The 25,005-nt window shown below is 46.2% G+C and overlaps 1 protein-coding gene across 2 annotated transcripts; it reads left to right on the top strand.

Annotated features, from left to right (window-relative positions):
• Window positions 1-6,846: 6,846 nt before the first annotated feature.
• pargl (poly (ADP-ribose) glycohydrolase, like) lies at window positions 6,847-24,716 on the top strand. Of its 2 annotated transcripts, XM_015341020.2 has the most exons (17): window positions 6,847-7,018; window positions 9,995-10,509; window positions 11,180-11,541; window positions 12,252-12,368; window positions 14,147-14,233; window positions 14,782-14,853; window positions 16,776-16,862; window positions 17,009-17,169; window positions 17,702-17,775; window positions 18,186-18,252; window positions 18,895-18,970; window positions 19,056-19,203; window positions 19,611-19,689; window positions 20,151-20,259; window positions 20,339-20,447; window positions 22,087-22,215; window positions 22,804-24,716. In XM_015341020.2, exons 2-17 carry the CDS (start codon window positions 10,014-10,016, stop codon window positions 22,914-22,916), a joined length of 2,286 nt encoding a protein of 761 aa, XP_015196506.2. In that variant the 5' UTR covers window positions 6,847-7,018; window positions 9,995-10,013; the 3' UTR covers window positions 22,917-24,716. The 2 variants fall into 2 exon arrangements, with proteins under 2 accessions (XP_015196506.2, XP_015196519.2); XM_015341033.2 differs by lacking the exon at window positions 9,995-10,509 and having other exon boundaries at window positions 6,848-7,018.
• Window positions 24,717-25,005: the final 289 nt, after the last annotated feature.

Here is a 25,005-nt window from a genome sequence, read left to right as displayed (position 1 = left end):
ATTCTCAGCCGTACGCTGTGTGTACCTCAGTGGAATCACGAACGTCACCGTCGTACTTCAGCTCTTGTAATCAGCACTGAATTCCAAGTTCCTGTTCCCTGCTGACTGGATGCACAGCTGCCATCATTAAAACTGGTCTGACCTGCACTGCTGTAGACATCCGTATCCCATCTCGACCTGTGGTAGCTATGTTGAGTCCCATTTACTTAAACTCATACTCACATACCAGACACATGGACAGACACTCTGGAGATTGCAGCATTTCCAAATCCTTTTTTTATTACTGAATGTAATAGTCAGATGAGACACATTCTGAGAACTTCTGAAACATAACACTGATGTACTCCCACTAACCACCATGCTTTTGACATAAGTACTTTGGCTGGATTTTCTTTTGCTAGCAGTGATCTTTCTTTCCCTCCCTTCCCCCCCTTTCTCCCTTTCTGTCTCTCTCCCCTCCCCCACCCACCAGTCAACTGACTAACCAGGTCACTTGGAATTTACCCACAATGCCGCTGCCAGGCTGCAGCAGAACAGCATATGGCTTGCATTAGGGATTGACCTGACCTCCGACCTCTTTACCTGACCCTTAATAAAAACACCCCCATCCCAATCTCTGTCAATGGAATGGATGCCCATTAGTTATTTTAATTCAACATTTAATTAAATTAATGATTATTTTACAGGTATATAAAATTCTGGGAAAGATATCAATTCTGTAAAGGGTATTCCCAGTTTGCTGTGGGTCTTGTGTATGTTTTAGGGATTTTAGTGAAAGGCAAGTCTGTAACGTGCACATTTTACTTCCTTCTTTCCAGATTCATTTCTTTTACAATCTCAGAGCTGGTGCAGTGCACATCCAGAGAAAAGATCAACCTACAGGAAAGCCTGCTCTTCCAGAGGTAGATGAGTTTATTGCAATATGTACATGTAGATTGGAATCCTCACTGCTGCGTCATGACCTCAGTAAAGTTAAGGGTGGCTCTGCTATGCCAACCGCAACAGTCAGTAACTGACAGGCTACCAAATTCCTCAATGTCCCAACAGCTGGAAAATGTTTAAACTGGAGCCCACATTCTCTGAAAGAGTATCTCTTCTGAAGCTGTACATTTACATCAGATAAGATCACACATAACAATACACAGTCTTAACATAGTGCATTACATTGCCAGGCGTATTGGAATGGCAGACAAAATCTCATTCAGCCACAGTCTTCCGAGAGAAAGCAGCTCTTTTTGGTTTATTCAATGCACTGTAGGCCTATCCATGTCCCTTATGACTGCAGAGAGCCTAAAAGGACTGATCTCAACCACTTGAGGTAGACAGCTGGAAGACTGCTCTGTGATACTCTCCTGCAGTGCAGTTTCTAATTCAGAAAGGCAGGTCTCCACGGTGTCTTTCTGAGTCACCATTTCAGTTCCCTCCCAGGGTGCTGGATGTGACTGAGGCCGACACTGCAAGTGTCATGACGAATGCAGCTTTATTATTCTTGAAACACTGCTGCATTCCCAGAGCTCTAAGATTAGGGCATCATCTTGCTGGTAGGCACACTGGCTCTCACCCACAGACAGAAGCAACACTGGAATGAGCTACCAGCCATGCCTCAAAGTTGATACCTTGGCATGTTTCAAGAATGCAAAGGAACAAGTAAAGATGAGCAGTACTGTACTTGTTCCTTTGCAGACTACGCATGCTGACGCAGCTACCCACCTGAACCAAGTAAAGGTTTATACCCCCGAACAAGGCTCCACAGCCAAACCGTTGCGTTTTCCCTCTTCTCTTTTCAGCATGGCATAAACCTCGCTCCCTACATGAACATCTTTCAGTTATGGGCTGGATGAGATCTTCATGTCACTCAGCTACCACCAGCCACACTAGATGAACTCATATGATTGATCCGGAAGCCAGAAGGCCTCTTCTTGTTGGGAACCTTCCTTTATGTTCTTCTGCTGCCAGGGCGTTACTCTGTTCGCCGAAACCACCGAGCCTAGCTCGAGCCACGACAAGCTCGCGCCGTCTGAACGCCACCTCACCCTGACTCTCCAACCTGGAGTGAGGTGTAATTGCACTCTCCCCTCCCCTCCCCCCCCACCCCAGACTCGAGGAAACACCCCAGCCTCCCTGGAACCCTCCTGGAACCGTCTCGGGAACAGCAGAGCTCTGCCCTGCACACACTGCCCTCGAGGACAACACAGCGGACACACGCGCGCATGCAAATGGCAGGTTCGGGGCAACAGGCCTTTCCTGTCAGGCAACCGGTTTGACCCCTCGGCGTACATGTGTTGCGCTGGTCTGTCCGAGCTTTTGGCCGGGGCCCCCCATAGCGTCGTGCTCCACAGTCTTTAGCTTCCACACGGCACTCCTCACTCCTCACAACCGGAATTCTGGAGCCGTGGAATCTCCAGTGCCTCACAGGTGGCGATCCGAGCTGTGCGGCCGCTGGCCACCACTTGGAGTGAAATAATAACAATACTATTTGTGCTTCTTATAACGCTATAATTATAATTCTTACTCTTATATAATGCTTTTCTGGACACTCCACTCAAAGCACTTTACAGGTAATGGGGACTCCCCTCCACCACCACCAATGTGCAGCCTCACCTGGATGATGCGACAGCAGCCATAGTGTGCCAGAACACTCACCACACATCAGCTATCAGTGGGGAGGAGAGCAGAGTAACGAAGCCAATTCATAGACGGGGATTGTTAGGAGGCCATGATTGATAAAGGCCGATGGGAAATTTGGCCAGGACGCCGGGGTTACACCCCTACTCTTTTCGAGAAACACCCTGGGATTTTTAATGACCACAGAGAGTCAGGACCTCGGTTTTATGTCTCATCCGAAGGACAGCGCCTGTTTACAGTATAGTGTCCCCGTGACTACACTGGGGGATTAGGACCCACATGAGCCGCAGGGTGAGCGCCCCCTGCTGGCCCCTCTTACACCTCTTCCAGCAGCAACCTTAGCTTTCCCAGGTCTCCCATCCAGGTACTGACCAGGCTCACACCTGCTGAGCTCCAGTGGGTTGCCGGTTGTGAGTTGCAGGGTGATACACATCAGTATAGAGAGATACAGAAATGATCTTTGTGGTATAATAGGAGGAACAGGCAGCAGGGGGTCACAGCTGCCCTTGGGTGTTTCGGTGTTTCGGTGTTTCACACCACACACGGCCTGCTCTAGCCAGAGGGGGGAGGCTTGTCTTGAAAATCTGCTAGCCCCGGTGTAGATGGCATTTTAATTCTTTATCGGTTTAATGATTGACATTCCCCCGTTTTTGTCCTGTATGGCTGCAGTCGTCGCCGGGCGCGGGGCTCAGGAGTTGAGAATCCAAGGCCTGTGTTTGGCTGGCGCGCAGCGCGAGCGCCCCGCAGTCCCGTTTCGTGGAGCTGAAAGAACTCCTCCCCGCACCCAGATACACGCAGGTCCTCCTGGGGAGAACTTCACGGTTTCCGCAGAGAGCCCCATAGAGGCAAGGGGGCAGCGCTCTGGCGTCCCTGGACAGCTGAAGGTCAGATGCAGCTCCCGACCAGATGCCTGCGGGCAGAGTCCTCGGCTGCTCCTCCGCAGACAGAGAGGGCGAAATGAAACGACTGGCCCGCCGCATGGATCCCCCCCCCAGGTATCCAGTCACATTGCACCGTGTGGTCCACAGCGCCGCACCAGCGCCTGAAGCCAGGTACCCAATCAGCTTCAAAGCCAGGCTCTGGACATACACTGTACCGCACACCACCACACTGAGCCATGCTGTATTCATGGGCGCATTCCAAAGGCTAAATAGGGTGGTCTGCTTTTCTGAAATGCACCAGGATAGGTAGTGCTTATATATACATACATTCCAGGGTTCTCCCAGCACAGTTCAGGTGGGTAGCTGCGTCAGCGTAGGCTGCAAAGGAACAGGTAATAGGTTTATCCCATGCTGAAAAGAGAAGAGAGAAAACACAACGTTTTGGCTGTGAAGCCTTCTTCAGGTGTCCAGGTGTCCTGAAGAAGGCTTCCAAGCCGAAACGCTGTGTTCTCTCTCTTCAGCATGGACTAAACCTATTACTCATTCTTCTGCCTGAGCATCTGCGTCAGGCCCACAATGACGTGTCAAGAGGGACGTGATAGCACCGTTGCTGTGCCTGTGTCTGCTCTCAGTCATGCGTCTCAGTATTGCAAGGTACGCGCTGTGTACGCGAAGGCTGTACATTTCATCCTTGCGAGCCTTGGACTACAAAAAAAAAACTCAAATCGTTCAAAATGGAATAGACTTCCGTGACGGCGCTAAAATCCGTTCAAACGGAAACTCAGTATCAGCGTCACTCAAAAAAAAGATAAACCCGTTTTTGAGATGACGTTTGCGACGTTCACTACTTCTATTTTAATATTACTGAAGGCTAATGATAATACAAACAGCTTCCATGTTCGGCAGAGATCAACGCAAAGGGAAACATGGGCGATGTCAAGACACACGGCCGTCTGATCAACGAGTTCAGCGAAGGGATTTTTTTCGCAGAGAGTGCGTGTAGGCACAACGTTCCAATGACGTCATTGCAGCAGACTGAGGCGAGGACAAAGATCGCCATGACAACGCAGTGTAATGCACGAGAAGAGTTACTCCCCTGCTCGTGTTACACGAAAAGTGGCACACAAAGACCAAACACCATATGTGCGTGTCGTGGGACGTAGCGGCGGGGTTTAAAGCCTATTAAAGCTGCATATATCCCCATGTGGTAAACACTAAGGGTGTTTAACATGAGCGCTCACCTAAGGATTAAATTAAAATACTTCAATTCTCCTAAACCATCCACCAGACCAAACAAATAGGTGAGCTACCTAACTAGCACTAGGTTTACAATGAAACAACAGCATCCGGTGAAAAAATGTTGTTCTCAGAATTATCGTGATTATCTGGGGGATTTCAAGCGAAACGTTTCGTAACCAGGGCTAAAAATATGCGACTGTCTACCGCAGTTCTCCTGGAAAAAAATGCGCAGACTGAATTTTACGCCTTATCTGTTCCAAACTGTTCTTACAGGGTCAAGCCTTCAGAACATGATGCCAGGACACCACCTAGCGTCCAACGGGTGTAATACTGCTAAATACACCACCTAGTTAAAATACACATTCGGGTGGGGCTTCAATCAAAAATATTCCAACTCTGAATGTTTTCCCAAGTGCTGCATATGGAAACGGCTGGTAAAAATGTAACGCACGTCATGCTTATTTTATATTTAGAAGACAACTCAAAACAATTTTTGAAAGATCAAGACAAAACAAAACTATGTCGCGGATATAGTTAGGATAGGGACCCCAACGAACAGGATACTTTGTAGCCAACCACGCCACTAAGCAATCGAAAGGGATGCTAACGCTCTTTCCCCCGCGCAACGGGCTCTCTATATCTCCCAGAGCCACCAGTGCCCACAGACCAGACAGTAGTACCGCATTCCAGTCCAGCCATCTCGCAGTTACCATGTCTATCGCTGCCGATACGCGACACACGGAGCACATGACACAAATTACCCACCTGGGTACCCCCACACTCACTGACCCCACGGATCCCAGTTTACCAACATCCCCACTGCCCCAGAAGGAAAGTCCCCGGCGCTGCTCTCCGACACTGGCTGCGGTCTGTGACCTGGCGTGACTCCTTCCCCCGCGGAAGGATGTCAGGGCTGAGACTCCGGGATAGTCCCCCCGATGGTCTTTGGCCACCCTGTTCAGAAATGGCCAGCCCGAGCACAGTGCTGCCTTAAGCTCCGCATGTATCCCGTTTCCCCTGAGTCCAGGGAGGTAGATGATGCCAGAGCCTGCCTCCAAATTATGTCTGTAGAGCTCCACCCGGTGTCCCCTTCTGGGTACCAGCGGTGAAAACCGAGTCCCCCCTCCAAATTCAGCTCTGCCGGGTTCTCCTGACAGGCCAGAGTTCAGAGCAGTTGAAGTGACTCTGTCTTGTCACGGGTGAGGCGCGGGCAGAGCGCTAACGACTCGGGTCTGGGTAACATACTGACTTGTATGCGGACGGCCGGCTGTAAGGATTCACCGTCTGTTCTTCCCCTGTTCAGGAGGCCGGCCCCCGAACCCGGTAGCAGGCACAGACACGGGCAAACCTGTCCCACCATCCCTCGTGTCACCTCCGAGCCGTGGGGCGTGGGGCGTGGGGCGGGTCACGAGCGTCTGAGCGGACAGCGTGTCTGCACCGCGCTGCTGTTGCAGACCGGCTTAAGCGAGGCTGTAATTCGCCGGTCACGCCAAAAGAACAGCTCTTTGAATCTGAATTTTGTTTCGGTAAAGTTGTTGATAGAGACCTCACTGTCTAAGCTAGGAAGACGTCTAATTGAGGAGAAACTTAAAAGAACTAGAAAGATAAACTCCCCGGTGGCAGAGACACCAACCACTATAAGTCAACAGCACCTGCTGCCACACACACGTTTTTACTGCGTCATATCTATCTCAATAGCATAATACTTCCGGCATAAATTATAATAATATAGTTTACAATCATTACATAATATGACGTTGTAATTGAAAAAAAAAATAAGACTGGTTATATGTATGACAGGGGAGAAATAGTGATGAAGCGAAGCGTTTTTGTTTTTAGAATGAAGATGCCTTCATTGAAACAAAACATTTTGATTTCGGTCAAGAAGTGAACGTCGGCGAGTTCTTAATAAAGGCTGTTTTAAAAGATTCAATCTTATCTGGCACCACCAGGGGAACCTGTACTCCTAAAATGAAAACACAGCTCCCCTGACTGTGAATTTTGAAAACGAAATCTTGTACCGCTATTATCCGGCGAACACATCAACACCTCGCCGTACTAGAAGTTACTTTCACTATTGAAAGCCGCCCCCTCTGCGAGCCTGTGATTGGCCGCACTCTCACAGTAATGGCTGTATGGAGGTAGTCACAGTGTCTTCGTCTCATAAGAACCGAAAGAAGTTTTGAAAGAGCTATCCGAGTTAGCGCTCAAAAGAGGGACCAGTGAGCGTTGTTTCTTTCTTTGTATACAAACGATTTCATAGATTAAAGCAGGTAAGTTTTACGACATACGAGAGTCGACACTTCTTGCTGTACGGTTAACTGCATCCAGGCAACAACGTACAATCTGTATCAGTAATAGCAGTGTGTTTTGTATGTTGCTTGTTTTTGTGGCCGTTGCTGCTGTTGTTTAACAGTGATATTAATAATATTGTATTGTTTGTGCCCGACGTAGGGTGTTGGTATTACTAAACAGAGGTCGTCAAATATTGAAGAGAGAGTGTGACATATTTAATGATGAAATACGACGGTACAGGCTCTTCGTGATCCGTCACTTGTATGTGTTAAACATATTCTGTGTATTATGTGTGGAGTGGTTAAAAAAAAGATCAGCAAATTATCAATGCAAATCGGAAAGAGGTCAAGTTTCCGTTTCTCCGAAAACGAAACTGAGTGATAGAGAAGCGCTCACAAGTCATGTGCGCAGGGGAGTCGATGATTGTAATATTAATAATACGTTCAGACGAAATCCTCTGCTTACCCAAATGTTTGTTTACCTCTCGTCTGAGTTTCATTTGCTTTCCTGCGTTAGTCAGTAAAAGCAGTCCACTTCTTACGATTGCTCGTGACGTGTTTTGGGAGTGCATCCGTAACTGTGGAAAATACCTCCCGCAAATGTTAACATCTAGATTCAGGCTGAAACCTTCTGCGTCAGCTCAGGACAAAGCAATCTTCAGAGAGCGCGATTCGGTCAGTGTGGTGTTATATATCGCTTTTCATGAGCCCTTCTTTCATGAGCAATTCTTGTCGGTATTATTTTCTGAGAGTGGGAAGGGTGGCTCTTTCCTTTTAATTTTCACCGGTGCGTGCCCGCCCGACTGCATTTCCAAAGCGAACTCAGCTGGTGAAGCCAGTTTCTGCTTCTCTCCCTGATCAGCCTTGCAGTGGTGTTGCTGCGTGTCACCAAGATGGGGGCTGCTCTTCGGTGGTGAAGGAAACGGGTCCCCTCCTGTATCTAAAGCGCTTTGGGATTTTTTTAGATAGAAAGTGCTCAATAAATGCAGGAATTTTATTATTATTATTACCACAACTACTACTTGTGGGCAAGGCCCTGAGGTACCTGAACTCTGCTACAAAGGGCAGATGGTCCTCCCTCATGTGGAGATCACGACAGTCAACATCCCCTGCACACAGCGGAGATGCTGCCTCCAGACCCCCCAGGGCCCTCTCCATACCCCATGTCGGCTGATCGATTTCCTGCTCGTGAAAATCCAGGCGCATCCTGAATCAACTCCCTGAACGCCAAGAACATGGACACATCTCTCCTGCTGAGAGTAGAGAGACCAGATAACATGCTAAATCATGGCAGCATCTCCCGCAAGACGTCTTGAGGAATGTGGCCCTGTGGCTTCCTCAGGTCTACAAAACAAGCGGGCTGGATTGTCAGACTGCCATGTCAACCTTGATTATCTGCGAGGGAGAACTGGGACAGAACTCACTATATTCCTCCTCAACCTGCCGTTCAGCCAGCGGACAGTCTCCTTCCTTCACTCTGCTGTATATTTCTCGGGAAGGCCTGAGTAGTGTGATCACCTATCGGTGAGACACACCCTCTAGCCCCCGTTCTTAAAGATGGGCACCACCAATCACCACCATGGTCTGCCAATCCAGAGACTCTGTATCCGCCTTCCACTCAGCATTGAAAAGTTACCTCAACCCTGCCAACTTAAATCACGTCCGGTGACCTCAATATCCCTAGGTGAATCCCGTCCATGCCTGCTGCCCCTTCTCACCGAACGCACTGTATTGACACACTGTGTGTTTGTCATGCGGACATCCAGCGTCTGTCCAGACAGCGAGATTAATCCAGCTCTCCACAAAATGGCGATCAAGTGACCAATATGCTGTCTTCTTCTGAGTGTCCAGAACACGAGCAGGAAAGATGAAAGAGAATAACCTGCTCCTGCGCAACATCTGTAAATCAAACCCTATGTGCCGTGACTTAATGCAACTTATTCCTTTTAAGAAAAGGTGTCAGCAATAGTGAGTTTAATCATGTAATCATTTGATTATTAATGACCATTGTGTGGTTGCTGTGCTCACTGGCTACTCTACAGTGCTTAAAAATGGGAATGATTATTGTACTAATATGGCACTACTTGAAGCATGTAGTCGTTATGACTCAAAATTCTAAAACTTCATTTGGAACGTGGTTTTGAACTCAGATGAGCATGCATGTATTTTAAAGGGTGAAAAGGACCACATGTTGAGTATTTTCTTATAAGAAAAATGGTGCAATAGGCAATAAACTGTGTTGCGTGTTAGTTGCATCCTCAAGCTCAGTGTTTCTTAACCTTTCTAACCTTCCGAGGGAGCACCCGAACACTCCTTCCCTTCTTGGGAAACACACAAACACTCCTAACTTCTCAGGGACCACCCAAACACTCCTATCTTCCCAAAGCTTTCCCAAACACTCCTATCTTCCCAAAGCTTTCCCAAACACTCCTATCTTCCCAAAGCTTACCCAAACACTCCTAACCTCCTCAAGGATCATCCAAACACTCCTAACTTCTCAAAGCTTACCCAAACACTCCTAACTTCCTCAAGGATCATCCAAACACTCCTAACTTCTCAAAGCTTACCCAAACACTCCTAACCTCCTCAAGGATCATCCAAACACTCCTAACTTCTCAAAGCTTACCCAAACACTCCTAACATCTCAAAGCTTACCCAAACACTTCTAACCTCCTCAAGGATCATCCAAACACTTCTAACCTCCTCAAGGATCACCCAAACACTTCTAACCTCCTCAAGGAGCACCCAAACAGTTCCAATCTTCTCGGGAGACCCTCATCGCTCCTAACCTTCTCAGGCATCACCTGAACACTCCTAACCTTCTTGGGGAGCCCAGCTAGGGTTTCCCATGTGTAGTACAGGTAGATTGTCAAAACAGATAGGCACACTTATACATGCTAAGACTGAGGTTGAGGATGGTGAGGCCTGATGTATTGATGCTCAATTGAAATCTAGGGCTTTGAGAGCAGTAAGCATGGAAAGCATCCAGGACAGCTCATCTTCCAAAGAGGGGAATGAGGTTTCAGCTGAGAGCCCGGAGGAAGTGGGCCAGCCCACGCCACCGACGTCAGAAGAGAAAATGGTAACCTTCAGCACCGAAGAGCAGCCCGGGGCGGACACGAGCGCCTCCTCCTCTCCCATGGTGTCTCAGGAGGAACTGAGACAAGAAAACAAACGACTACGGCTTGAGATCCAGAAGTTGAGGGAACAAATCAAGAGCCATTTGCTTGAGTTAAAGGGACTGAAACAGATTGTTACAAATGCAGAAAGGGCAGATAAAGGCAGGGGAGAGGTGTCTGCAAACAAGTCTGATGGGGCTCTTGGGCCGCCATTATTCTCATCACACACGGGCGGCCCCATGGTGAATGAAGAAGACCCTGGGAAGATGGAGGAAGAGAGTGAAGCTCACGAGGCTGAGTCTGCCATGGCATTACAGAACGAGGCAGTAATGGAGGACAGAGAGGGAGAAGGTAACACTGTCACCTGCCCGTTTATTTAAAAAAAAATATATAACTGGCTTTCGTTAATAAGAAGGTGTTAAAAAACACAATGCGTTTCCTTTTGTGCTGAAGGATGAAAATCCAGTCCATTGGGATTCATTAATCCCTTGTCCCTAAAAAATAGAGAGGTAAACAAACATTGAAAAAGCAAGTTCTCCAGAGATCGCAGCAGACAGTGCTGTTCTGTGGCCCCTCACAGAGCAGACTCTTGTGAGGGACTGGGGCCTGTTTTAAGCAGAATAAGTAGGGACGTTTCCGAGCAGAATCCCTCAGAGGTGAATACGGAGAAGCTCGGCTATAACTTGGCTAAGCTTGATATGGATTTTACAGCCTTAGTATAACAACACCTATGGCACATTAAACAGCCCATGTTTAGTGAAGGCGTATTTCTGTGTATTTTAAGTTGCACGGATGAGTATTGCCAACCAGTGCCTGAAGGACCCGTTATGTGAAGTTGTAAATGATTAAAGAGATTATCTCTTGAAAAATCATTTCAAGAGAAATGATTTTTGTTAAATTTTACATAAATGTTACTGATGACTCTTCTTCCTTTATTGGATGCTTGTTCATGCAGAAATGTTATGTGTGATCCTTCGCTTTGCGGTGAGACAATGTGAAACCTTCCCTCCCTCTTTCACAGATATGGCTAAGAGACATCACCAACACGCAAACAGCAGTTCCCAAATGTTCGCCTGTCTCACCTATGATCAAGGCAACACTGATCAGAGAAACGTCAATACAGCGTGTCAGGTGCAGGACCGCGAGTCTGAATCCCCGAGACAAAGACGGGGTTCCTCAAATTCCGAAAGCCGGGAGAGTCAGACAGTTTCGGCTGGAGCGGAGAGGGAGTGGGAGGAGAAGAAGGAGAGCACCGTGGTCCTGGGTTCAGGCAGAGGTGCGCCAGCGATGAAGGAGTGCGCAGGGATATCAGAGATGAAGCCCAAGCACAGAATGTCTCTCCGTCCCCTCTGCTACAGCCATTCACAAACCGTGCTCATAGACGTAAGGCCGTGCGAAACCGCCGTTTTTTTTCTGTTGTTGAAATAAGAGGAACTGGCTTCTTGTATTTGTTTTTCCTTAGTATTGTAGTTGAGTGGGGTTTGAGAGTAGTGGAGCTGTATGATCCAGGGATCGCGGGTTTGAGCCTGGGACAGGTCACTATCTGACCAGAGGGTGGGGTCAGTCAGTTCTCTGGGATCTCAGTGACGCCTGTGGCATCCTGGGAGCGTGCAGGCTCACGGTGCGGTCAGCCAATCAGCGCTGATCCACTGTTCCAGAGCTGTGCTGCCTGTGATGTGTTAAAATGTGATTGGCTGGAAGGGGGGCAGGTGGGAGGAGTCTTCCTGCCCTTCCTTTGTCCCCCTGTATGTGGACATGGGGATCATAGTCATGGGGAAAGTGTTTGGTAGTTGACTCCAGTGAGTTTGTGAAGTGGAATACCCTTTTCACCAGCAGCCTGTATTGTAGTGCTTATCACCAGGAAAGACTGGCTGCACTTCAAGGTGAGGGATCACCCTGCGCTTAATTGCTATTTGATAAAATTGCTAAAGTCCACAGAGACTAAGGAATATTTGAAGTTGGAGGCTAACCTAACTTACATTTTTTGAAACGGTATTGTTAAGAATAGCTGCCTCCTCAAGCTCTGGGTTCCAGCAGGTAAAATGGTGTTTGAGCTGGATTTTACGATCTTTCTTTTTTCCACATCTTTGTAGGTGAATGCTTTTAAGGCCAAGAAAGAACTGAAACCCCAGGAGGGGAGAGACCACTGGCATGGTGCATTTGTGAAAATGCCTTGCTCTGAGCACAGCATGTACACTAAAAAATCCATGGTAGGGCATGTTTTTATTTTGTGAATCTTAATTATAATTTATATAATTAAGATATAATTGGTCTATTTATTCAATGATGGCTGTTCCAGTTTTTAACCAGGGGTTTTCCCCCTCTCATGTTGTATGTTGTTGGCAGGGGGATTTCTATATAAAGTGGGATTTTAGTGAACAAAGTACATTTTTCCCGATGAAGGCTTTGGTGTGAAACATTAACAGTTTGTTAAATAATACACTTATTTTGAAGTATAACGTGTACGTCCAATGATTCCTTTGATAGTTTACTCTGGACTGCATCTCCACGACATTTGGGAACATGTTCTGTTCTTCTCCTTGTAGGCATCTGATATCACATTTGCTGCTTGCAGCTGTTTCCATTTTCAGACCTGATGTTAAACTGTTGTCCTGTATGTAGGAATATGCCCCAAGTATTTTTTTCCAAATCTATAAATGATTTACAGTTTAGCATGTTAAACGGTGAATAAGTGGAAAACCCAAGTTTGGATTTAGACCTTAGGGAAGATTAATGGGTGGCCCAATGGTTGGTCTCAGCACTGGGGCTCCGGGTTTAGTTCCTGGGGTGCTGTCTGTGTGGAGTTAGTATGTTCCCCTCTTGTTCGTGTGGGTTTCCTCTGGGTGCTCCAGTTTCCTCCCACAGTCCAAAGACATACTCGTAGGTTAACTGGCTTCTGGGAAAATTGGCCCTGGTGTGTGTCTGTCTGTGGGTGCCCTGTGATGAACTGGTGTCTAGTCCAGGGTGTACCCCATTTTACTCCCATTGCTTGCCAGGAGGCTCTGGTTCCCCTGCAATCCTGAATTGGATAAGGCATTTTAGGAAATTTAAGGATTACCGATGAGATGAGAGGGTGCCAGTCAGTCCACCTTGCTCATTCTGTTACTAGTATCTTATTGCTCCAGGATCTTGTCTGGCTGTTTCCTTGAAGGATCCCAGGGAATGTGCTTTCGTAACATCGCTAGTTTGTTCCAGACCCACACCGCCCTTAACGTAAAGAAGGACCTCCTGCTTTCAGCCCTGAAGGCACTTAGTTTCCACCTCTGTCTTCTCTTATGAATGGGAAGGGGGAGAATGGCATCAGGTCATGTTACAGTATATCACACCCTTCATAGACCAATATGTTTTAGCTACTATAACGGTATTGACAGATGTGGCATCTTTGAATTTAAGTCATCTCTGTTCCTGACTTGGCTGTTCCTTTATGAACCCTTACTATGGTGTATATTTTTACACTTTTACCAAAGTTGTGTTGTGGTATTGCTGCAGTTTCCTATAGTTTTGACACATTTAATGTGTTGGATTCTGGGTAGTTCTACTTATAATGTACTAAAATAAACATTAATTAGAAACATCTGTTATGGTTAAGACTGATTTTGTGAGGGAGATTGTAGAGAAAGTGTGGTCAATAATAAATCACAGAAATATAATAACTATATACTATAATTAAGTTCAATGTGCAGCAGTGTAGAATTGTGGGCAATGTGTTTTTAACTCAGGAGAATAAAATTTCCTTTGTTTTTTTTCATACTGTCTCTCCAGTTTAAGTGGTGTGTACACTTGACTAATGAGCATCATTTTGAACTTCAGAATAGCACATTCTCTTTTTTTGGAGGAAAACCTTAAGAGACTAGATATACAGTAGCTAGGATGTACTGATTTAAGGATGAATACAAAAGGCAGGAAGTAAGTTAACAACTGGTTTTATTTTGTACCATGAGCACTGGATGATGGGAGTGTTTGATGTCGGCTCTGTCCTTTCTTTCAGATCATGAGTGATAGTGTCAGACGTTGGGAGTCCATTAAGAAAAAACTGTCACGCCTGTCCAAGGAGCCTTCAGTCACTGATGTTGAGGTAGGAGCTGTCTGAACTGGGCATAAGGGGTCATAATTAGTAAGGGCAGCACAGAGAAGCTGTTTGGAAAAACGCAAACTCACGCTGCTGTTTGGCATCATCCTGATGCCAGTCTGCCTTCCAGTGAAATTCTCAAGAACCTTCATTATATAGTGTAGTCACTCATCAGTCATCAGTATATAACAGCACGATTTAGAGTATTAGAGTATAACTGCTTGAATTTGGATATAACTTCTTGATGTACATTTTAAGTGCTTGATATAGAGTATAACAGCTTGATATAGAATATAAATGCTTGAATTAGTGTATAACATCATGATATAGAGTACAACTGCTTGAATTAGTATATAACAGCATCATTTAGAATATAACTGCTTGAATAAGTATATAACTGCTTGATTTAGAGTATAACCACTTGAATTATGCCCAGACCTTTAGCAGTGAAGAAAAAAGACTTGGGCATGATCTTGGAGCCCCAGCAGAGTTCCCAAGCAGAAAGGGTGCTGACCTACAACACCTGATGCATTTTTCCCCTTTATCCTGTGAAGGAGGCTATAAAGAAGTACAATCCAGCTTATAAGGATGAATGGTCATTTGATGCACTCCATGAATTTTATAAGGTCAGTGAATTCCAGACTCACTCCACTGTGCTTTCCATGTTCACCTTGTGCTGTGTTCTGTGATACAAGCCCTGTCTGAGTAAATAGACCAGCCTTTCATGTCTTATACTCTAGTTCAGTGGTTCTCAAACTTTTTGGACCAAGTACCACCCCTAATCCAACCAAAGCATCCAAGTACCACCTACAAGTCATCATCCCATAGGAACCCCAGAAATTCTCAATGACCAACATGAGCGCGCATACATATAATAAATATTATAATAATAAACTTTATTTGATATAGCGCCTTTAAAGGTGGCTTCTCAAAGTGTTTTACAGAAAAAAGCAGTAACAACAACAAATAAAAATAATTAAAAAGCACCATTTCAGTGAGAGGGGTGAGCCTGTTTAGTCGAGCAAAGCAGATGTGAATTAATTTTTCGAGCCTTGATACAATTCACAACGGAGTCTAACAGATTTTAAATCGTCAGGCATTTTCTTGACTTCAAAAGTCTCGCGGTGGATGTTGCAATGCGTCCATTAATTTCTGCAGCAACCTCTCTAATTCGTGCAACTACACCGCTGTGTCGGCTTGTCATTGCTCTAGCACCGTCTGTACAAACTCCGACATATTTTATCCCATTCTCTTCGATAAATTCATTCAGAAGCTAAAGTATGTGCTCTCCTGTAGTTCCTGTTCGTAGCGGCTTACAGAACAGAAAGTCCTCATGGGACATGCCCTCAAACTCGTATCTAAAGTAAAATGAGCAAATTGGCCAAATCGACTACAGACTCATCTAATTGCAGTGAAAAGCATCTGCTCATCTTAACGCGCTCTATCAGCGTACATTTGATATAATCCTTCATTTCAATAATTCTATGAGTGACTGTGTCTTTCAGGGGGCAGCAGGTCGAGCTGTTTAGCAGCTTTTTCTCCTCACATAATACGTCAGCTCTTTTGCCAGTGGTAAATAAGGTTCTTCAAAAATAGTATGGGGCTTACCTGCTTTAGCAATCCGCAAGCTTGCATTTTTCAGTGTTTCCGTTTTTATTTCCGTTTTTATTTCATTCGCATGGGAGTGAAACACAGAGACGCTATGTGTATTTTTCTCAAATTAACTTAGAACAGTTCTTAAATATTTTTCTGTTATCTATCACGCTTTCCTGTGCTCACAAGATTACCAACATTCGTAGCACGTATTTCTTCGCATTCCTGTGCTTACAACATTGACATTGTTCCAAAATCACGTACATTCTCCTACCTCCCTATTTGCTGGAGATACAGTAGCTTTTTTTAAATACAATTGGTCACTTGCGTCCATAGCACGCATTCCTATAGAGTGGTATAGAATTACAGAGTATCTCTTGTGTCCACTGAAGTATTAGCGCACACTGTATCGTAGTACGTAGGCTGCGTATTCGACACGTATTAAAATACAAAATATGAAAACCCATCCCGATTTTTCAGCGCACACGACACAGTTCCAGGGTCATTTGGCGTACCACCTAGCGGCACTCCGCGTACCACTTTAGGTACCCGTACCACAGTTTGAGAACCACTGCTCTAGTTCATCACCTGTTACTCTGCTGTAATTTCAGTCACCATGATGTGCTTTAAGTTTCCTTGTCTTCAGTCAATTCTTCTTCTGTACTATACTTTAAAATACTATACTTCTATAATGTACTACACTACACTGTACACTTCTGTTCTGTGCTCCACTTGAAGCTTTTCTTTCTTCAGCTGTTTAGAGCTGTTCCTTGCCCCCAATTCTAAAGGTCTGTGTTATTCAACCCTGGTCCTGAAGTTAGGGTCTTTTCCTGCTGAGATGTCAGTTACTTAACAAAACTCTCTCCACTGGTTCGAAAACAACAGAAAATGTCAAAATAAGTCAATGTACGCCTTTGGGCCCTGATGTACGCCGACTCTCCCTTCCTCTCAACAGAACTCTCCCAAGGACAAAAGAGATTGCTCTCGAACCCTGGGCAAGATTGCCGAGCTGGCTGTCAGTCTCCCAGATGTGTGCCGGATGGTAAGGGGCAGTAAGGGACGCATCCAGATCACGTCTCCTCAAAACCGGCATCAGTCTTTCTGAAGAACGTACTGTTGTCTGAGCGCGGACTGGTGTCAGTTCTCCCAGCTTACCTGATCTTGCTGCTGGTGTCCCCGTGTCTGCAGGCGATCCCTTTGTTGAGGCAGGGCCACAATCACTCCATCACTCTGTCGCAGAAGCAGATCGCCTGCCTGCTGGCCAACGCCTTCTACTGCACCTTCCCCAACCGCAACACCACCAAACAGCACTCCGAGTACAGCAACTACCCAGACATCAACTTCAGCAGGTCAGTGACTCGCGATTCCCCCCTACAGCCACCTGCTTGCCTGTTTCAAGCAACCACTACGCAAAAGCACACAACACAGAGTGCCTTCCCTGAAATCGATATCAGCAGCTGTATCTCGAAAGAGGCCGTCCGTTCATCCTGGGAGCCTGTGTCACGATGTCGTCCTATTCTCCTACTCCATCCCCTGCGCTAAGCTCATAATGACATTGGTTAGGGACCCACGTTATGAGCAAAACTCGAAGTAAAGGTGTCAGGATCATGGAACTCAGCCTTTGCTTTTTCAACCACTGGTGAACCTCAATCTCCAGCATTCGTACTCCTGATATAAGAAGATAAGAAAGGTTACAAACTGGCCCATCCTGGTGAATCCTGCCAGCAGTCCTTTCCACTCAGACTTTGATCTGCTTGTGCAGAGTAGCCCTGGGCTGGTCTCCTGACTCACAGGCCTTACTCTCATTTCCACCCTGCACTCCTTAAAGAGGGTCCTGCAGGGGTGAGGCGTGGTGATGCTGTAACTGTGTTCTTCCTGCAGGCTGTTTGGACAGTACTCAGAACGGAAGCACCAGAAACTCCAGACACTTTTCCATTACTTCAGAACTGTGACAGGTATGTTGTTCATCTCCACTCCCCCACTGCCAGCACAGAAACGCTGCAGGCAGGTATGCTCACAACTGTAGTACACTCCTGCAGGGAGCCCTTGTAGAAATAGCACTCATTCGGAGGCTCTGAAACAGGCTCTGTGCGTATTGTATCCTGCTTGTCAGCAGCCAGTGTCTCAGGCACCAGGGGCCTGTTCTCTGTGTGCGAAAAAAGACAGCAATGGACCTGTGTGCCTACAGAATGTAACAAGCCAGCACTGATCACCTCTCTGTTCCAGAGCCAAAACTACTGTCCATCACTGAGAAGACAGTGTAGTGGACACTGGAGTAGTGAACAGGGTTACATTTCTCTCTGTTAATCCAAAGCATTTGCCCAATGAAGAACTACACCTGTTCTTTTTGATTGACCCCTCACAGAGGCATGTCCCCGTGGCCTGGTGACCTTTGAGAGACGAAATCTGACAGAACAGATCTCATGGCAACAGTAATTATCGCTCTCTCACATTTCGGCGCTCAAGGAAGTTGAAGGACCAGTTGCGCAGTTGTGAAGACAGTCAGTGAGCGTGGGAGCACTGGTCTTCAGTGTTTCACTAACCGCCTCAGCTCATATGTACAGTTTGCTGGCGACAGTGTGGAGGCAGGGTGTGCACATGCCTGTTCTTAAGAACACACGTAATTAGCCCCGTGTTAAATGGCCTTTTTTAGTGTTTTTTCACACTTTTTCGCTTAGGTTTTGTTGTGTTTATTGTTTTGCTCTGAAAAAAAGCATTTGTTTAAAGAGTGGTTTGTAGATAGTATGAAACACAGTGTCCCCCACAAGTTTGAGTAAGCTTGTTGGTAATGGAACTGATGCATTTTGGAAAACAATTTTTTTTTTTGTTGGTATCGGCCTCACACTTATCAGCAGGACGGAAACAGTGGACATGTGTAGGTGTATGATAAGCTTCCTTTCCCCTTAAACTCTTGATCACCTGTATTATTGGTGACTGAAATGACGAGGACTGCTATAGTTCCTCATAATGTAAGGACAGCGCTGACAGACAGTAGCAATAGAGACCTGAATTTTGACAGGTGCAGAAAGTTTGTTAAAACTCATTGAAGACTCTCTCCCTCTGTTGCTGCTCAGCTGTAACGACACGATCTCCAAACTTCACGTCCAGTCGGACGGCACCATTGAGACCGAAGGCGAGGGAATGTTGCAGGTAGGGAGGGGCCCCGGACATTTTCAAGCAACACAGCGTACCCCTGTGTCTGCAGCCCCCCGCTGACCTTTGTGTGTGCCCGCAGGTGGACTTTGCTTGTAATCTGGTGGGTGGAGGGGTTCTGGGCAACGGCTTGGTCCAGGAGGAGATCCGTTTCCTCATCAACCCCGAGCTGATCGTGGCGCGGCTCTTCACGGAGAAGCTGGGCGACCGAGACTGCCTGCGGATCACAGGTGCGCCAGTGCCACAGTGCCAGCCGCTGACCCTGCCTGCTGTCCTGCACAGGTGTCCCTGTGTGCCGTTGTGCAAGTAGTGTGGCTACCATGGCAGAAATAGTGACTGGCACAGAGAGAACTGAAGAGGCCAAGTGCAGAGACAGGACAGTGGTGGGACACAGCAGGGATCGTGGGTTTGCACTTGTCTCACTTGCTCCTTAACTGCTGTTACAAAATGATGGGCTTTTTATCATTCAGAAACCAGGGAAATGAATTCTTTTCGACAACTGAATCAAGCCTTTCTCACTGCCATGAGTCCGATGCGAAAGCTGTGGAGGCAGCTGTATGGAGGAGAGCAGGAGCAACTCGAGGCGTTGAGAGACTTCTGACCCCCTGACCCTCTCTCTCTCTCTCTCTCTCTGCAGGGGCACAGCGCTACAGCTGTTACACCGGCTACAGCGACTCCTACAGGTGGACAGCGCCTTACATAGACAACACGGAAAGGTAGCGTTCTTAGATTCTACTCCACAGATCAGTATGGCAACATGTAATCGATGGCAGCAATTTCTAATCACAGTATTTTCCTGGATACTTAAGCTGCGAATAAAACTTTGCAGTTCAAGTGAAGTAAATTGTAAGGTTTTCAAACCACGCAGCGATGATATAATTGTTTCTTAAAAAAATAACATTAGAACACTTACAAACCAGAGAAGGGCAGTTAACAGCTACAGGAATTGATCGGCCGTTTCTTGAAGGAAGCCAGGGCATCAGCTTCAACAGCATGGTTGGGTAGCTTGCTCCACACTCACACCTCTCTTTGTGTAAAAAAAGCGCTTCCCTGTAGTTCCCCCTTGTGCCTCATGTTTGTCCTGAGACTCGTCTGAGGTCACAAGTGTGGCTTTGCAGTCCAGGAACGATCGATGAGGCTCCAGAAAAAGTATCCTATCCTGTCTTTTTATGCACAGAGACGAGTGGATGAGACTCCGTACAGAAATAGTGGCCATCGACGCGCTCAAGTTCCAAAACCCCAGTGAACAGTTCAATATGGGCAGTGTGACCCGAGAGCTGAATAAGGTGGGTGCCTGACCAGGGGGGAGTGTGTGCGGAAGCCACTGTGCACTGCGGGTGTCTAATGTGTATGCGTGTGTTAAAGGCATACTGTGGATTCTATGAAGACTGTGGAATACACCCAGACTACTACACCCCCATTGCCACTGGCAACTGGGGCTGCGGGGCTTTCCATGGTGACCCTCGCCTCAAAGGTGAGTGAGATGGGATGGGGGTTCAGGGTTCGATATTAATTACTGGCAGCCATCAACTAGAGATCAGTGAGCCTGAGCTGAAATTAAAACACAGGGGCTCTTCAGAGCCTAGGACACTAGACCAGTTCTCTGGAACTGAGTAAAGGCCGTTCAGGGCTAAGCATGCTTCTTCCTGAACCATGTTATTGTTGTCACGTTGCCCCCTGCTGGAGCGCTGTAAAACAAGCTAGCATTACTATGTCAAACGGCAGAGCCTTACCTGTCCTTCAGCTGCCAGGGCTACTTGCTCAGGAAGAAAGTCAGTTCTAGCTTCGCTCACTTTCCGACAAGGCCCGTCTCATGAAAAACAGCCTATTTAAGATCTGCCTTGGCGGTGTTCTGGGCTCTCCCTTCCCAGTTCCCATGCTAGTTCCTTGCTTTGTGTTTTGGCAGCCTGTTTACCAGGCCTGCCTGTGCTTGCTTGCCGCCCTGCCCTTGGCTTCTTCATGTGACCCACAGACGCTCAACTCCAGTACTTTCACAGCTTTCACATCTGCTTGCACACCATTTCTTCCACCACCTTTAAAGCACTTCTTCTGCAAATGAAAAGACGTGCACATGTGAGGCACCAGCTTTTGGAAAAAAAGAAACCCTTAGGGATGCTATTTCCAGTCCTTGATTTACTCTCGGGGGACATCTGTTCTGTTCTTCATGCAGCACATATAATACTAGTAATGGTTCTAAAATAGTAAAACAAAATTAATAGCATATCTTTCCTCTGAACTCTTGGTGCTCCTGGGAGATGCACGTGTTCAGTGAAGCAGAAGGAGACAGAGGTCTCATGTCCTCTTTCTGCCTTCCTGCAGGAAAATGATTTGATGCTGTAAGATTAAACTTTTCCGCTTCTGGATGCAAAGTTCTGAAATATTCCTCGACAGTACATTTCAACGGAGAAAAATAGTTAATATAACAACTAGTAGTGTAATATTAAAATTCTGACAGCAGTGGTGGTGTGGCAGTGCTACTGCTTCTGAATTTCAGGCTGGGTAGAGTTTGCATGTTAACTTTCTACACCTATTGGTTTACACGGGGTGCTCTGATTTCCTTACACAGTGTGTAAGGTTAGTGCACAGCAGGATTCATGAACCGTCTGTCTCAGTCATAGGAGTGCAGCTCAGTACAATAGCAGTCCCCCTTTGCAATTTATCTTTGTGTACTTTTGGACATATAAAACAAAAGAGAAAGACAAGACTAAATCCTCAATTTTAAACAGTCTATGTCCTCACAAATTGGAGCTTCTCTTTCTGCAATTAAACAGCCAAAAAGTGTCTTTTTGCCACTGGACATGAGGACTTGTTCATATGTATAGCACATTCTCCAGGACCAGCGCTTCGACACACCAGAGAGAAGAACACGAGAGGTGATGAGAAACTCTGATCGATGCAAGCTACAACACACTACTGCACAGGCTCTTTCAGTTGGTGTGTGGGCTGAACTGGCAATTCTACTTAAATAACAATTAATAAAATACGTTCTTAATAAGCCTCGATGATTAAGAATTTAGATGGAATAAGATGCAGGGGTTAAGAGAGGAACTGAGGTCACTGATCATTCTCTCTCCTTCTCTCACTGGCTTCCTTCCTTTTTGTCCTTTTTTCAGCTCTAATCCAGATCATGGCTGCATCTAAAGCCAAGAGAGGCATAGTGTACTTCACCTGCAAAGACCGTGCTCTGGAGAAGGAGATTAGGGAAATGCACTGCTTCCTGACCAAACAGCGCGTCACTGTGGGTGAGTGTGGGAGGAGGCTCTGGCCACCAGTGGGGTTTCTGCTGGTGTCATCATTTGGAAAATGCGAACATACCATGCACTTTCCCCTTCTTCACCTCATGAACGCAAAGGCTACAAAGAAGCATGCATTAATATCGTACACAAGTACGAACTTTGTCTGACATGATGGTTTTGAGCCTACATGGATAAAGAAAAGCTTTTTGTCAAGTGACAAAAACAGGTGTGTCGAACCTTGGTCTTGGGTAGCAACAGTGCACATTAATAACTTAATTGGATCAATCAGTTGTTCAATTTATGTTAAAATGCTTTTTAGAGCATTATCTATTGACCATTTAAGGCTGCCTACAACACTTGCAAGTCCTGCAGGTCTCTCCAGGACCAGACAAGGTACCGTCTGATGACCCTGACCAGGAAAATGTGGGAAACTGTCATATTGCATGGATTGACAAATGCCACTGAAAGTTAAAAGTCAACCTCTTTTGAAATTTCAAAGCTAAAACTGTGAATTCAGGGACATTTCAACAGATACAGCAGTTGAAAGTGTTGGAACACATGAAGATTTAACCTTTTTCTCTTTCTTATCCACAGGGAGACTGTATGGCGTGCTGACTCTGTATTGCCAAAAATATTCCCAAGGAGAGAGACAGTCACTGTATGATTTTGTTTACAAAAAAATAATGGAAACTGCAAGTAAGCACTAAGGAAGGATAAACTGCATTAAACATGAGGATGCTCTCCTTAGATCTTAAGGAGGCAGTATTACTTTCTTACTTTAAACTTTAAGCTCTACATTTATAAGGTGGACCAGCTGGTTAAAAAAATGGTAGTTGGAACTTTTAAGTGAAAACGGGATTAAATACTTTGGCTCTCTAAACAGGAAAAGCCATGACGTCTGTCCAGTCAACTGAGCTCTGGCCTTGAAGGTTGAGTCCAGATCCTAACTGGAAAGCTACTGTTGTGTTTATGTTCATGATAATTTGTTTTAAATTTGTTTTTTCTCCGTGGGTTTGTCAAGTAAAGTAAAAGAATGAACCTTTTTTATTTTTGATTTAACAATCCTGCACAAAATTGTACTGAAGTGCAGTGCTGTACTACTGTAAAGTGGGTTTGAATAAATGACGATCTGCAGGGTGCATCAGGGCTGAGTCCACTGAGCGGCTTACTGAAGTGACATTGCAGCCTGTAACACCTCAACAGTGTAGAGTTCTCCTTCAGCCAATGATCTGGTGTTTTGGTGCAGTTTCAGTGGAGTTTACTACTCCAGTGTGAGGATTGATTCATGGCAGGGGCAGAGAAGAGCAGCACTCGTGACCGTGGCACACTGCAGGTATGCAGGTGTCAGCTCCTTCTGAGCACTCGCCTACGTCATCCAGCCTGTTCCGAGCTGGCTCCTTCTGGGCACTCTCCTACGTCATCCAGCCTGCTCCAAGCTGGCTCCTTCTGGGCACTCACCTACGTCATCCAGCCTGCGCCGAGCTGGCTCCTTCTGGGCACTCTCCTACGTCATCGATCCTGCTCCGAGCTGGCTCCTTCTGGGCCCTCACCTACGCCATCCAGCCTGCTCCGAGCTGGCTCCCTCTGGGCACACGCCTACCTCATCCAGCCTGCTCCACGCTGGCTCCTTCTGGCCACTCACCTACATCATCGAGCCTGCTCCGAGCTGGCTCCTTCTGGGCCCTCACCTACGCCATCCAGCCTGCTCCGAGCTGGCTCCCTCTGGGCACACGCCTACCTCATCCAGCCTGCTCCACGCTGGCTCCTTCTGGCCACTCACCTACATCATCGAGCCTGCTCCGAGCTGGCTCCTTCTGGACACTCACCTACGTCATCCAGCCTGCTCCAAGCTGTCTGGCAGGAAAGGGTCACACGTCCATCTTCCTGCCATACAAGACAAAACTCCAAGGAACATGTAGTGTATGGAGAATCTGTGCCACACTCTATTAAACCAATCAAATCCTGGAAGTGTCTTCGAGATATCTGTTGTTCACTTCGGTTCATTAGTTACCCTATATATTGCTGTAGAATTTGAAACTGGTTAAGTGGCTCACTGTAGCCTCTGAGAGCTTTTCAAGCAAAGAACTGGAATGACCACTTGAGAGGAGCAGATTGGGTTTTTGGGCTTGTAGCTTCCATGCTGTACATAACCTTCAGAATGAAGATACATTGCAGTCGTAAGTATTGCTGTCACTTCAACAACATACCGAAACAAGGTACTACTGCACAAGCCTTCTTGACACTGGTGCCTCAAGATTGTGCCATGAGCCATCAGTGAAGAATGCCTCTTCTAGCTATTTACGGTACATAACCTTTATTGTGAAGTTTTTTGTACATGAAGTGCCTTCCAGACAAAATTTCTCCCATGCTAGTAAAAGGTTGTTGTTTTTAATAGAAGTAGCTCAGGATACAAACTTCACAATGGAAGCCTCTACCATGAAAAGCAAAATGTAAACATCTGTTATTTACTGTATTGCATAATTAAAATCGTGTGTACCAAGGAAAAATGGCTTTTCACTTCCATGTATTGAACTGAATTTTTGGAATTAACTTCTTTCCTCCAGTGAATTGCAGAGTACATTTGCAAATGCAAATTTTTCTCTCCCAAATACTTTTTTCAGTGTACTTTGTTCAAATCTTTAAAAATGCTTCTGCTAACCTCCACTATCCCCAAAAAAAACTTGGCCAAAGGAGAAACAATCAAGCACAACTTGGGTATCATTTAAAGACGGTGCTCTAATCTCCCACAACCAGCTCAGCAGATATAAAGATCATTCTTTCAAGCTTTTTCATGCC

The sequence above is a fragment of the Lepisosteus oculatus genome, chromosome 2, assembly GCF_040954835.1.
Source record: "Lepisosteus oculatus isolate fLepOcu1 chromosome 2, fLepOcu1.hap2, whole genome shotgun sequence".
Classification (NCBI taxonomy): Eukaryota; Metazoa; Chordata; class Actinopteri; order Semionotiformes; family Lepisosteidae; genus Lepisosteus; species Lepisosteus oculatus.
This window is presented reverse-complemented; position numbering and strand designations above follow the sequence as displayed.

Coding starts and splice junctions, on each gene's coding strand:
- pargl (XM_015341020.2), top strand. CDS start 10,014: ATGGAAAGCATCCAGGACAGCTCATCTTCCAAAGAGGGGAATGAGGTT. Junction 14,854..16,775: donor CACTCCATGAATTTTATAAG/GTCAGTGAATTC, acceptor TCCTCTCAACAG/AACTCTCCCAAGGACAAAAG. Junction 19,690..20,150: donor TACATAGACAACACGGAAAG/GTAGCGTTCTTA, acceptor TTTTATGCACAG/AGACGAGTGGATGAGACTCC.